The sequence below is a fragment of the Heterodontus francisci genome, chromosome 13 (assembly GCF_036365525.1).
Source record: "Heterodontus francisci isolate sHetFra1 chromosome 13, sHetFra1.hap1, whole genome shotgun sequence".
NCBI lineage: Eukaryota > Metazoa > Chordata > Chondrichthyes > Heterodontiformes > Heterodontidae > Heterodontus > Heterodontus francisci.
This window is the reverse complement of record NC_090383.1, coordinates 95,048,413-95,063,757: the sequence shown is the minus strand read 5'-3', so window position 1 is coordinate 95,063,757 and position 15,345 is coordinate 95,048,413. Positions and strand designations below refer to the sequence as shown.

The following is a 15,345-nucleotide window of genomic DNA, read 5'->3' as shown; positions in this document are numbered from 1 at the left end:
CAGAGGTCACATGGAGATTTTGCTTTGTGGAGGGATGAAGATGAGAATCTCTGACAATTGTTTACGTGAACTGATTGCATTCTAAACAAGCTTCTAAAAGGTTTACATAAAACTTGACAATGATTTGTTTCATTTATTTAAGCAACATGTTGATCAACAAGTTATGAGATTTTGTGTTTATGTTATAAAGTGGAAGGTTGAAAACATAAGCTAAATACTGGAATTTTGGAATTACTAGACAACAAAAGCCAAGGTCCATCTAGTTTGCTTTCTACTCTCCTGGTTGTCGCATGCTGTTAGAATGGAGTTGTTGATTAATTCTAGAAATCAATCTCTATCAATTTAATCTACAGCAGACCCAGACATGATGCGATGAAAAGCCCAGTGATGAAGAGCTTTGGGAATTAGTTCCAAAGACATTTGTTCCTCCTAAGCATGCTGCACTTATATGTGGTGCCTCAAATTACCCTACTGTATTCCAAAACATTATTTACTGAAAGAAATTTATCTAATTTGAATGAATCAATATTAACACCTTCCACTGTCTCCCAAGTGAGCCTGTTCCTTGGGATGTTGTACGATGTTAAAAACACTATATAAATGCAAGTTGTTATTTCATAGATTTACCACTTGCTCACTGAAATAGAGGGGGAAATTTTCCCAGGCAAGGGGAGGCTGGTTTGCATGTGTGTAGGGAGTTAAATACCCCGAAATTATCAGGTCAGGGTCCTGACATCATCCAGCCCACTTTCAGGTTTCTGCAGAGTGGGACTGAAGGCAAACGGGGAATTTCCTTGGATCTATCAGGTAGGTAATTAAGGTAATCAAACAGCCCACTAAGAACTGCTTTACCCCTTAATTCTGGATTTCCCAGCCAGGGCATTTAATTCCCGACTTGTCAGCAACTCACCGAGGTCACTGAGGTAAGTGCACAGCAGGAAGAAACTGGAGAGTGCCAGCCATGGCCAGGTGAAAGGCTGCTGTTCAAGCACTTAGCTCAGAGAGTGTTTTCAGTGCTTAGCAGGTGTTTGCCAACTTCTTGGAAGGCACTTCACCTATCTAGCACTTCACTCACCTTCAGCTGCGCTTCCCTGCTGCCAGCCTCCATCACAGAATTGGAGCAGCTTATGCAGTTGCACCTCTGATGAAGGGCAAGAGCAGAAGCAACACCATTGCCAATAGCACCAACAGCAGGAGCAACACGAGCAGTAGCACCAGCTGCCTTCTCTTCAGCCGAAGCCCCTCCACAGGGCAGACGGGATGGACACCATGATCCAACTCCAAGAAGGCAAGGCTCCCCCAACACAGGATCAAGACAGGCAGAGGGTGAGCTCTCTCGATATGTGTGAGTACCAGTGCCTCAGGAGGCTCAGGTTTTCATGGCAGGTCATCTCTGACATCTGAATCCTCATGGAACAAGACCTTCTCCCCAGTGGACCAGTTGGATACGCATTGTCAGTGACCGATAAGGTACCTATCACTGGAGGGCCATGCCAACACCACCACCCAGGTATTTGCCTCTCCCTGAGGTTGTGTGCTCACTTCTACTGCAAGGAGAGAAAGCAGAGAGCTATGAGTATCAGAAATAGCTTGCACGGCGAGGAGGGAAGGACCACATTTGTGGAGGGTGACTGTGAGCAAGAAGGATGAGGGTGAGTGTGACTGTTGGCTGTTCAATTGGAGATGTGAGTTGCCTGCAGAGAGAGGAATGAGTGGAGCTGCAATGTGTGTTGCTCTGAGGAGCACTGTGCAAAAGAATGCTGGGAATGTCTAAGTGCGGGGCTTGGCACCTGGAAATGTTATACCACTCACTTTTCCTGTCCTTCTGATGCCCTGGATCCTCTTGGTGCACTGGCTCTAGGTTGGAGGGTCCACACTTCTGCTGTTGATTTACTTGGTCACTTCCATCCACGCTTGCTTGGTTGAAGAGGTTGTTCACTTCCTTCTGTCGTTGAGAAAGATCACCTCACTGCAGTACCTCAGATCCCTCAGTAGGATCTCCAGGTATGAGTGAGACATGAGGAGCAGCCTTTCCAGGCCTCCTCTCCATTCCTGTGGCTCCTGCAGTGTCAAAAATCCACATGCAGGTGAGCCATTGCAACCCATGCCCTTTAATTCAAAATCCAGCTCATGATCCTGCCTGCCTTCGTCGGGGAACCTGAAAGCGGGATGTTAACGCTATTGCTCAGTTAGAGAGCCACGGCAAAGTCCACTGAAGAGTCCAGTGGGTTCCCAACCCACTAATGGTCCCGTTGTTTCAGCCATCACTAAGTTAGAATCATAGAATTAACAGAAAGAGGCCATCCGGCCCATTATGTCTATACCAGCCGACAAGTAGTCATCCAGCCTAGTCGCACTTTCCAGCTCTTGGTCTATAGCTTTGTAGGTTACAGCACTTCAAGTGCACATCCAAGTATTTTTTAAATGTTATGAGGGTTTCTGCCTCTACCACCCTTTTCGGCAGTGAATTCCAGATCTCCACCACCCTATGGGTGAAAATAGTTCCCCTCGAATCTCCTTTAAACTTCCTACCTCTTACCCTCCTTGTTATGGACCAAGGGGTATAGGGCCTTCCCATCAATTCTATCCAGACCCCTCATAATTTTATTCACTTCAATTAGGTCCCCCCTCAGCTGCCTCTGTTCGAAAGAAACCACCCCTGGCCTATCCAGCCTTTCCTCATAACCAAATTTCTTCAGTCCAGGCAACATCCTCATAAATCTCCTCTGTACCCTCTCCAGTGCAATCACATCTTTCCTATAGTGAAATTATCAGAACTACATGCAGTCCTCCAGCTGTGGCCTAACTAGTGTTTTACACAATTTTTTTTTTTATTCATTCATGGGATGTGGGCATGACTGGCTATGCCAGCATTTATTGCCCATCCCTAATTGCCCTTGAGAAGGTGGTGGTGAGCTGCCTTCTTGAACCGCTGCAGTCCATGTGAGGTAGGTACACCCACAGTGCTGTTAGGAAGGGAGTTCCAGGATTTTGACCCAGTGACAGTGAAGGAACAGCGATATCGTTCCAAGTCAGGATGATGTGTGACTTGGACGGGAACTTGCAGGTGGTGGTGGTGTTCCCATGCATCTGCTGCTCTTGTCCTTCTAGTTGGTAGCGGTCGCGGGTTTGGAAGGTGCTAAGGAGCCTTGGTGTGTTGCTACAGTGCATCTTGTAGATGGTACATACTGCTGCCACTGTGCGTCGGTGGTGGAGGGAGTGAATGTTTGTGCATGGTGTGCCAATCAAGTGGGCTGCTTTGTCCTGGATGGTGTCGAGCTTCTTGAGTGTTGTTGGAGCTGCACCCATCTAGGCAGGTGGAGAGTATTCCATCACACTCCTGACTTGTGCCTTGTAGCTGGTGGACAGGCTTTGGGGAGTCAGGAGCTGAGTTACTCACCGCAGGATTTCTAGCCTCTGACCTGCTCTTGTAGCCACAGTATTTATATGGCTACTCCAGTTCAGTTTCTGGTCAATGGTAGCCCCTAGGATGTTGATAGTGGGAGATTCAGCAATGGCAATGCCATTGAATGTCAAGGGGAGATGGTTAGATTCTCTCTTGTTGGAGATGGTCATTGCCTGGCACTTGTGTGGCGTGAATGTTACTTGCCACTTATCAGCCCAAGCCTGGATATTGTCCAGGTCTTGCTGCATTTCTACATGGACTGCTTCAGTATTTTTTGAGGAGTTGCGAATGGTGCTGAACATTGTGCAATCATCAGCAAACATCCCCACTTCTGACCTTATGATTGAGGGAATGTCATTGATGAAGCAGCTGAAGATGGTTGGGCCTAGGACACTACCTTGAGGAACTCCTGCAGTGATGTCCTGTAGCTCAGATGATTGACCTCCAACAACCACAGCCATCTTCCTTTGTGCTAGGTATGACTCCAACCAGCAGAGAGTTTTCCCCTGATTCCCATTGACTCCAGTTTTGCTGGGGCTCCTTGATGCCATACTTGGTCAAATGCTTCCTTGATGTCAAGGGCAGTCACTCTCACCTTACCTCGAGTTCAGCTCTTTTGTCCAACATAACCTCCCTACTCTTCCATTCTATGCCTTGGCTAATAAAGGCAAGTATCCTGTATGCCTTCTTGACTATCTTATCTACCTGACCAGCCATCTTCAGGGATCTGTGAACATGCAGTCCAAGGTCCCTCAGTTCCTCTATACTTCAGTATCCTCTGTGTCCTCCCATTTATTGTGTACTCTCTTGCCTTGTTAGCCTTCTCCAAATGCATTACTTCACATTTCTCTGGATTGAACTCCATTTGCCACTGTTCCTTCCACTTGACTAGTCCATTGATATCTTCCTGCAGTCTACAGCTTTCTTCTTCATTATCAACCACTCAGCCAATTTTTGTATCATTTGCAAACTTCTTAATCATGCCCTCTACATTCAAGTCCACATTATTGATATATACCACAAAAAGCAAGGGACCTAGCACTTAGCTCTGCACAACCCCACTAGAAACAGCCTTCTACAGTCACAAAATCACCCATCAACCAATACCTCTTGCTTCCTGCCTCTGAGTCAATTTTGGATCCAACTTGCCACTTTGCCTTGGATTTCATGGGCTTTTACTTTCGTGACCAGTCCGCCATGTTGGACTTTATGGAAAGCCTTGCTAAAATCCATATAGACTACATCAAATGTACTACCCTCATCAACCCTTTTTGTCATCTGCTCAAAAAATTCAATCATGCTAGTCAGTCATGTCCTTCCCTTAACAAACCCGTGCTGACTGTCTTTGATTAATCCATGTCTTTCTAAAGGAACATTTATCTTGTCCCTCCGAATATTTTCCAATAGTTTTCCCATTAGCTAGTTAGGCTGATTGGCCTGTAAATACTCGATCTATTTTTCTCCCTTTTTCAACAATGGTACAATGTTAGCTGTCCTCCAGTGCTCTGGCACCATATCTGAAGCCAGAGAGTACTGGAAAATAATGGTCAGAGGCACCGCCATTTCTTCTCTTGCTTCCCTTACCAGCCTAGGATACATTTCGTCTGGGCCTCAGGATATATTCACTTTCAAAGATGTTAAACTTAATACTTCCCCCCCCTTAGGGAGACTCCCTCAATACTTCCTCTCTCACTATATTAATTTCATCTAATATTTCCCACTCCTCCTCCCTGATTGCAGTGTCTGTATTGTCCCTGTCCTGTGAAAACAGAAGCAAAGTATGCATTAAGAACCATACCAAGGTCCTCTATCTCCATACACAGGTTACCCTTATGGTCCCCAATAGGCCCTACTCTTTCTTTAGTTGTCCTGTTGCTCTTTATGTATTTATAAAAAAATCTTTGTGTTTTCCTTGATTTTACTGCCAATATTTTTTCCTGCCCTCTCCTTCCTTTCCTAATTTCATCCCTATACTTTTTATACTCCTCTAGGTTACTGCAGTATTGAGTCCTCGGTATCAGTCATCAATTTCTCTTTTTTTCTTTAAGTTCTCGTTTAAGCCCCTTGACATTGAGGGAGTTCTGGATTTGTTAGTCCCACCCTTTTTCTTTAAGGGAACATACTTGCTCTGAACCCTCTCTTCATTGAATGCCTCCCATTAATCTGACACGAATTTACCTTCAAGTAGCTGTTTCCAGCCCACTTTAGCTAAATCACATCTAGCTTAGTAAAATTAGCTTTTCTCCATTTGAGAACTTTTATTCCTGGTCTATCTTTTTCCATAACTACCCTAAACCTAACTGAATTATGATCACTTCCACCAAAGTGCTCCCCAACTGATACCCTTCCAGCAGCCCAGCTTCACTTCCTAAAACTAAGTCCAGAACCACCCCCTCTCTTGTTGGTCTTGCTACATTATGGCTAAAAATGTTCTCCTGAATGCATTTTAAGAATTCTGCTCCCTCTGTGCCTTTCACACGAATTATATCCCAGTTAATATTGGGGTAGTTGAAATTCCCCATTATACTTCCCTGATGTTTTTTGCATTCAAGAAGTTTTCATACATATTTGCTCTTGTATCTCCCTCTGACTGTTTGGGGTCTATAGTACAGTGCCAGTTGTGAGATAAAATTGAATTTTGAGGCCTTACTGAAAGTTAATCTTATTTTAACTGTGAATTGATTGATGTGAATGAGTTAGACAGGAGTTGTGTGTGGGTAATTGCTGGGATTTCTCCTTAATAAATACTTAGTAGCTCATTTTCATAAGGAGTTATAGAAACATAGAATACTTACAGCACAGAAAAATGCCAACTCTCTAAGAACTACTCAGCTAGTCCCACTTCCCCACCTTTACACCATGGCCCTGCAAATTTTTTCTTTTCAGATAATTATCCAATTCCCTTTTGAAGTCCACGATTGAATCTACCTCCACCACACTTGAAGGCAGTGTATTCCAGATCCTAGCTACTAGCTGCATAAGTTTTTCCTCATGTCACCTCTGGTTCTTTTGCAAATCACCTTAAATTGGTGTCTTCTGGTTCTTGACTCTTCCACCAATGGGAACAGTTTCTCCGCAACTCCTCTATCCAGACCCCTCATGATTTTGGACACCTCTACCAAATCTCCTCTCAACCTTCTCTTCTCTAAAGAGAGCAGTTCCAGATTTGCCAATCTATCCATGTAACTGAAGTCTCTCATCCCCAGCAGCATTCTCATAAATCTTTTCTGCATCTTCTCCAATGCCTTCACATCCTTCCTAAAGTGTGGTATCCAGAATTGGACACAATAGTCCAGTTGAGACCAAACCAGTGTTTTATAAAGGTTCACCATAACTTCCTTGTTTTTGTATTCTATGCCTCTACTTATAGAGTCCAGGATCCCATATGCCTCATTAGCCACTTTCTAAACCTGCCCTGATACTTTTAACGATTTGTGCATATTTCCTATAGTCCCTTTCGAATTGTATCCTTTTTTTTTTTAATTGCCTTTCCTTGTTCTTCTTACCAAGATGCATCACTTCACATTTTCTGCATTAAATTTCATCTACCAGGATCCTGCCCATTCCACCAGCCTCTCTATGTCCTCTTGAAGTCTAATACTATCCTCCTCACAGTTCACAATACTGCTAAGATTTGTGTCATCTGCAAATTTTGAAATGGTGCCTTGCACACTCAAGTCTATGTTATTAATATAGATCAAGAAAAGCAGCAGTCCTAATAAAAACCCCTTGGAAATCCTATTAATACATTTCTCTAGTCTAAAAAAAAAATCATTTACCACTACTCTTCGTTTCCAGTCACTCAGTCAACTTCGTTTCCATGCTACCACTGTCCCTTTTATTCCATGGACTTTAGCTTTTCTGACAAGCTTATTATGTGGCATCAGTCCCAGATTATCAGTTCTAAAAGCTTTTCCATCACTGAGGTTCAGCTGACTGGCCTGGAGTTTCTGGGTTTATCTTTACACTTTTTTTTTTGAACAGAGTTGTAACATTTGCAATTATCCAGTCCTCTGGCACCACCCCTGTATCTAAGGAAGATTGGAAAATTATGGCCAGTACCACTGCAATTTCCACCCTCAGTATCCTGATCTAGTCCAGGTGACTTATCAACTTTAAGTACAGCCAGCCTCTATCAATTTTTTAGTTTTAGTTTAGTTTAGAGATACAGCACTGAAACAGGCCCTTCGGCCCACAGAGTCTGTGCCGACCATCAACCACCCATTTATACTAATCCTGCACTAATCCCATATTCCTACCACATCCCCACCTGTCCCTATATATGTCCCTACCACCTACCTATACTAAGGGCAATTTATAATGGCCAATTAACCTATCAACCTGCAAGTCTTTGGCATGTGGGAGGAAACCGGAGCACCCGGAGGAAACCCACGCAGACACAGGGAGAACTTGCAAACTCCGCACAGGCAGTACCCAGAATTGAACCTGGGCCGCTGGAGCTGTGAGGCTGCAGTGCTAACCACTGCGCCACTGTGCCGCCCCAATTTTGCCCAGTGTCTCTTATTAGCCGAGGCATAGACTGTAAGAGCAGGGAGGTTATGATGGAACTGTATAAAATGCTAGTTAGGTCACAGCTGGAGTACTGTGTACAGTTCTGGTCGCCACATTATAGGAAGCATGTGACTGCACTGGAGAGGGTGTAGTGGAGATTCACTGGGATGTTGCCTGGGCTGGAGCATTTCAACTATGAAGAGAGACTGGATAGGCTAGGGTTGTTTTCCTTAGAGCAGAGAAGACTAAGGGGGAACCTGATTGAGGTATACAAAATTATGAGGGGCATTGATAGGGTAGATAAGAAGAAACTTTTTCCCTTACCGGAGATGTCAATAACCAGGGGGCATAGATTTAAGGTAAGGGGCAGGTGGTTTAGAGGGGATTTGAGGAAAAAATATGTTTCACCCAGAGGGTGGTTGGAATCTGGAACACACTGCATGAAGGGGTGGTAGAGGCAGGAACCCTCACAACATTTAAGAAGCATTTAGGATGAGCACTTGAAATGCCATAGCACACAAGGCTACGGCCCAAATGCTGGAAAATGGGATTAGAATAGATAGTCGAGGGCCAGCACAGAAATGGTGGGCCGAAGGGCCTGTTTCTGTGCTGTATAACTCTTGACTCAACTACCTTTTCTTTCACTACAACTTTGGCAGCAACATCTTCTTTGGTAAGGACAGATGCAAAGTACTCATTTAGTACCTCAGCTATGCCCTCTGTCACCATGCAGAAATCCCCTTTTCAGTCCCAAATTGGCTTTATTTCACCTTTTACCCCCTTTTACGCTTTTGGATTCCCATTTATGTGGTTTGCTAATCTCTTCTCATACACTCTTTGCTGCTTTTATTTCTTTGTAAATTTTCCCTCTGAACTTTCTTTATTCAGCCTGGTTCTCACTTGTATTATCAACCTGACATCTGTCATACGCACCCTTTTTCTGCTTCATCTTACTCTCCGTCTTTTTCGTTATCCAGGGAACCCTGGTTTTGTTTGTCCTGCCTTTCCCAGTTGTGGGAATGTATCTCGACTGTATCTGAACTATCTCCTCTTTAAAGGCAGCCTCTTCTTTCATTAGTTTTGTCTGTCAATCTTTGATTCCAATTTACCTGGGCCAAATCCATTCTAATCCCATTGAAATTGGCCCTCACCCAATTAATTATTTTTACTCTGGATTTCTGTTTGTCCTTTTCCATAGCTAACCTGACTCTTATGATACTACAATCACTAATCTCTAAATGCTCCCCTACGAACACTTGCCCCCCCCACTTGTCACACCTCATTCCCTGGAACTAGACCCAACAATGCCTCCATCTTCATTGGACTGGAAACATACTGATCTAGAAAATCCTCCTGAACACATTTAAGAAACTCTTCCACCACACCCCCCCCCCCCCACCCACTTTACTCTATTACTATCCCAGTCTATGTTAGGATAATTAAAGTCCCCATTAGAAGTGGTCTATAGTTTTTGCACTTCTCTGTAATTTCCTTGCAAATTTGTTCCTCTATCTCTTTCCCACTAGTTGGAAGCCTATAGAATACACCCAGTCGTGTAATGGTACTTGTGAGCAGGAGGGAAAGAGGTGAGGCACTCATATTTCTTCATTAAATTAAAAGAGAAAAGTGCAAGACATTTGTGAGAGACAGACTGAAAGAGAGAGCGCAAAAGAAAGACAGAGTTTTAGCCCAATTCTGAATTCAGCACTCAAGAAAGGTTTGGCCTACAGCTTCAGGATCAACAGTGGTATTGCAGCTCTAGCTCTGTAGGTTGAGTGTGTAATAAAACACCTATGTATTTAAAGTCACATGTTGGATTGATAAAGAAAATGCCAAGGACAGCAGAGAAAGTATACAGCTCTTGCAATAAAGGGTGTACCCTTCTGTAAATATTGCTCAGGTATCATATGCAACAAATTCTGATGGAAGAATAACTAAAGTCATCTTGGAACATGAACGGTGACAAAAAATCATTGGGACAAAAGGTTTAAATGCAAAAACATCTCTACTTTCCCCACGAAATTACTCCTTTTACTTAGGAAATGTGGATAAAGGTTAAATTTCTGTATTATATACACAATGAAACATAAATTACAAAAATGGTTTATTGGCAGTTAAAACATTGCTATGACACCATATCTTACTTTTTGCCTAATTAACAAACAATGCTGCAGGTTTAAAATATTTTAATTTGACCACTGAACTTCCAGGGTTGGCTACCAAAAATAAATACTGAATTCAAAGTACATCAATATAAAGTGAACACCACAAATGCAGAATTTAATTGCAGGGATTTTCAAGAATAATTCTGCATTAAATTAATGTCAACATTTCCATCTTAGTAGGTGAGCGAGCTTTGTAGAAAATTTACAACAGACAGAACATGAGTGCTATAATAAAAACAAAAAGGTGCTGGAAATACTCAGCAGGTCAGGCAGCATTTGCAGGGAGAGAAGCAGAGTTAACATTTCAGGTCTGTGACTTTTCATCAGAATCTTTTCTGCTGCTCTCTCCACAGATGCTGGCTGACCTGCTGAGTATTACCAGCACTTTCTGTTTTTATTTCAGATTTCCAGCATCTGCAGTATTTTGCTTTTATAACATGGATGCTTCTAGACACCAAGTTCTAGCTCTTCGTATAAAAATGCATAATGTCTGGCAACCTATAAAATAAAAAAAGTATAGTCAATTTCCATGTAATTTTCACAAAAATATAGTGTTTTTTTATTGCATAGATGTAGTATTTTTGCCAAAACAACAAATACAAAATTCTTCACTTCTTTTGGTAAACCATATTTACCTTTTTCAAGGGCGGTGTGTGTGTGGCAGGGCGTGGATGAGGGAAATAAAGTCAGAGTCATTTATGGCACAGGAGGCTGCCATTCAGCCCATCATGTTTGTCCTGCCTATCTGTTTTTTAAAAAATCATCTGAATAATGAGTCTGAGTTCAGTCTAATAAAACTAATCAAGACCAAAAAGTAATAAATCTGTGTGATACTGAGCCATCAAAAAACAATAATGTTTCAGAGTTAATCCCTGATCTGTGCTGAGTTCACTGATCTCAAGGGACTGGGGGAAGCAGTTTGATAGTCTGTTCTACATATTCATTACCCTTTTACTTAAAACATTTTCCCTGAATTTCTCATGCTGCCATCCTTACTTTAATGCTATGACTTCTTATTCTTGAATTTTGTACCTGGCAAAAGAAACTTACTTATATGCACATTCTCCAAACCTAATTGTGATCTTAAATACACAGAAATGTCACTTCCTTGCTTTTATTTTCAATGCCCCTTTGTATAAAACCTAGAATTTTTCTTTTTGATTCTTTCATGGGATGTGGGTGTCACTGGCTAGGCCAGCATTTATTGCCCATCCCTAATTGCCCTTGAGAAAGTGGTGGTGAGCTGCCTTCTTGAACTGTTGCTGTCCTTGGTGTGTGGTTACACCCACAGTGCTGTTCGGAAGGGAGTTCCAGGATTTCGACCCGGCGGCAGTGAAGGAACGGCGATATAGTTCCAAGTCAGGATGGCGTGTGGCTTGGAGGGGAACTTGCAGGTGGTGCTGTTCCCGTGCATTTGCTGCTCTGTCCTTCTAGGTGGTAGAGGTCACATGTTGGAAGGTGCTGTTGAAGGAGCCGTAGTGAGTTGCTGCAGTGCATCTTTTAGATGGTACACGCTGCTGCCACTGTGCATAGGTGGTGGAGGGAGTCAATGTTGAATGTGGTGGATGGATGCCAATCAAGCGGGCTGCTTTGTCCTGGATGGTGCCGAGCTTCTTGAGTGCTGTTGGAGCTGCATTCATCCAGGCAAATGGAGAATATTCTATGACACACCTGACTTGTGCCTTGTAGATAGTGGACAGGCTTTGGGGAGTCAGGAGGTGAGTTGCCGCAGAATTCCCAGTCTCTGACCTACTCTTGTAGCCACAGTACTTACATGGCTGATCCAGTCTAACTTCTGGTCAATGGTAACCCCCAGGATGTTGATAGTGGGGGATTCAGCAATGGTAATGCCATTGAATGACAAGGGGAGATGGTTGGATTCTCTCGTTGGAGATGGTCATTGCCTGGCATTTGTGTGTTGCGAACGTAACTTGCTACTTATCAGCCCAAGCCTGAACATTGTCCAGGTCTTGTTGCATATGGACGTGGAGTGCTTTATTATCTTAGGATCGCAATTGGTGCTGAACATTGTGCAATCATCAGCAAACATCCCCACTTCTGATCTTATGATGGAGGGAATGTCATTGATGAAGCAGCTGAAGATGGTTGGGCCTAGGACACTACTCTGAGGAACTCCTGCAGTCATGTCCTGGGACTGAGATGATTGATCACCAACAACCACAACTGTCTTCCTTTGTGCTGGGGATGATTCCAACCAACGGAACCTTTTCCCCCTAATTCCCATTGACTCCAGTTTTGCTAGGGGTCCTTGATGCCATACTCGGTCAAATGTTGCCTTGATGTCAAGGGCAATCACTCTCACCTCACCTCACCTCTGGAGTTCAGCGCTTTTGTCCATGTTTGGACCAAAGCTGTAGTGAGGTCAGGAGCAGAATGGCCCTGGCGGAACCCAAACTGAGTGTCAGTGAGGTTATTGCTGAATAAATGCTGCTTGATAGCACTGTCGACGACCCCTTCTTTCACTTTGCTGATGATTGAAAGTAGACTGATGGGGTGGTAACTGGCTGTATTGGATTTGTCCTGCTTTTTGTGTGCAGGACGTACCCGGACAATGTTCTATATTGTCAGGTAGATGTCAGTGTTGTATCTGTACTGGAACAATTTGGCTAGGGGCACGGCCAGTTCTGGAGCACTAGTCTTTAGTATTATTGCCGGAATGTTGTAAGGGCCCATAGCCTTTGCAATATCCAGTGCCTTCAGCCCCCATTTGTCTTATTTTTGCCTTTTTTACACCTGTAATCCCAGCTTTAGGGATCTACGTATTTTCAACAGAGTATATTTTTCTGTTCCTCCACTTCTCCTCTTCTTCTTTGGCCTCCTTATCTCGAGAGACAATGGATAAGCGCCTGGAGGTGGTCAGTGGTTTGTGAAGCAGCGCCTGGAGTTGCTATAAAGGCCAATTCTAGAGTGACAGGCTCTTCCACAGGTGCTGCAGAGAAATTTGTTTGTCGGGGCTGTTACACAGTTGGCTCTCCCCTTGCGCCTCTGTCTTTTTTCCTGCCAACTACTAAGTCTCTTCGACTCGCCACACTTTAGCCCCGTCTTTATGGCTGCCCGCCAGCTCTGGTGAATGCTGGCAACTGACTCCCACGACTAGTGATCAATGTCACAGGATTTCATGTCGCGTTTGCAGACGTCTTTAAAGTGGAGACATGGACGGCCGGTGGGTCTGATACCAGTGGCAAGCTCGCTGTACAATGTGTCTTTGGAGATCCTGCCATCTTCCATGCGGCTCACATGGCCAAGCCATCTCAAGCGCCGCTGACTCAGTAGTGTGTATAAGCTGGGGATGTTGGCTGCCTCGAGGACTTCTGTGTTGGAGGTACGGTCCTGCCACCTGATGCCAAGTATTCTCCGGAGGCAGCGAAGATGGAATGAATTGAGACGTCGCTCTTGGCTGACATATGTTGTCCAGGCCTCGCTGCCGTAGAGCAAGGTACTGAGGACACAGGCCTGATACACTCGGACTTTTGTGTCCTCCACTATTAAGACAGTTATTGCCCCAGCTATTTCTAGAATCGGATAACAGCATGTCCTGTTAGTCAGACTTGTCCATTCACCTTTAGGTTTTAAAATTTTCTGCCCACAAAGTTGCTGTAAGTGCAAGCTGATAATGGCGTAGCAGGAGCAACAGGGCATCTGGGACCTTGGTGAACAAAGGGACAAACAGTGTATGTCCTTAATAAATCAGATTAAAGGGTTGAAATATAAACAGAGGAAGGTGAAATAAGAGCGAGTGAATTCAATGTCAGAGGGAAAGACCTCAGCATCCCTCAGCTAGACAGATGAGGGCGGAGGATTATTTATTTATTTTATTTTAGAGATACAGCACTGAAAAGGGCCCTTCAGCCCACCGAGTCTGTACCGACCAACAACCACCCATTTATACTAACCCTACAGTAATCCCATATTCCCCATCACCTCCCTACACTAGGGGCAATTTACAACGGCTAATTTACCCATCACCTGCAAGTCTTTTGGATGTGGGAGGAAACCGGAGCACCCGGCGAAAACCCATGCAGACACAGGGAGAATTTGCAAACTCCGCACAGGCAGTACCTAGAATTGAACCCGGGTCCCTTAGCTGTGAGGCTGCGGTGCTAACCACCGCGCCGCCCATAGGATGGTGAAGGATATGCTAGGATTCCTGACATTTTTAAGTAATTATGATTATGAGGGGTTTTGAATGATGGGGATATAGATAAGTTTTTGCCATGTACAAAATTCAAGAATAAGAAGTCTTATTATTAACTTAACAATGGTAATATAGGAAATTCAGCACAAAATTAAGTAAAAGGGTAATCCCAAACTGACTAGCAAGCACAAATGATGAAACAAAAAAATTATGGAGCAGCTCAAAAAGGGACCACATAAGGATTTAGGTCATCTTCTGGGATGCTGAATGGGAATATAGATAGGCGCCTGTCTGAAATTGTTAAACTGTACAAAACATTGGTTGTACAATTGGCATACTGTGGGGGAGTAATGGGGCAGTTCTGGATACCCTATTATCGGAAGAATATTAGAGCCTGCAAGGGATAGGGAGAAAATGCACTGGAAGGTTACCAGGAATCAGACACAATCGTTATGAAGACTCATAAAATGCATTCCCCAACCACATTGGAACAGAAAGGGTTAAAGGAGAATGCAATGGAGGATATAAAGGTTTTGAGAGGCTAATTACTCAAAGATTGCTTCCGTTATAGCATCTTTCTCAATCACCGTTCCAAAGCACGTTACAGCCAACAAAGTACTTTTGAAGTGTACTGTTGTAATGTAGGAAACATGGCAGTCAATTTGCACACAACAAATTCCCACAAACAGCAATGTGCTAATGGCCAAATAATCTGTTTTTTATGATGCTGATTGAGGGGTAAATATTGGCCAGGTCACCGAGGCCAACTCCCCTGCTCTTCTTCGAAATAGTGCCATGGGATCTTTTACATCCACCTGACAGGGCAGACGGCGCCTCATTTTAACATCTCATCTGAAAGACGGCACCTGCAACAGTGCAGCGCTCCCTCAGTACTGCACTGGAGTGTCAGCCTTGAACCCACAACCTTCTGACTCAGGTGAGAGTGCTACCAACTGAGCCACAACTGACATGGCAAATCAGTAATGAAGGCTTATTACTAGAAGCATGAAGACGACGCTAGATATTTTTCCCACACAGGTTATTAGAACACGGTATGCTTAATTACAAGTTCTATTAAGTCAGAGACTGTAACATCATTTGAAAGT

General features: G+C 43.8%; 1 protein-coding gene across 6 annotated transcripts in view; it reads right to left on the bottom strand.

The window, feature by feature from the left end:
• Positions 1-10,049: 10,049 nt before the first annotated feature.
• The window catches only part of prepl (prolyl endopeptidase like), a 66,437-nt gene continuing 61,141 nt past the window's right edge, over positions 10,050-15,345 (bottom strand). For all 6 annotated transcript variants that reach the window (XR_010976266.1, XM_068045203.1, XM_068045200.1 and 3 more), the window contains one exon: positions 10,050-10,581. Coding sequence is in view for 5 of the 6 variants with exons in the window: in XM_068045201.1 (XP_067901302.1) it covers positions 10,514-10,581 (68 nt within the window). In the remaining variant the exon portion in view is untranslated. The remainder of the gene's footprint in view (positions 10,582-15,345) is intronic.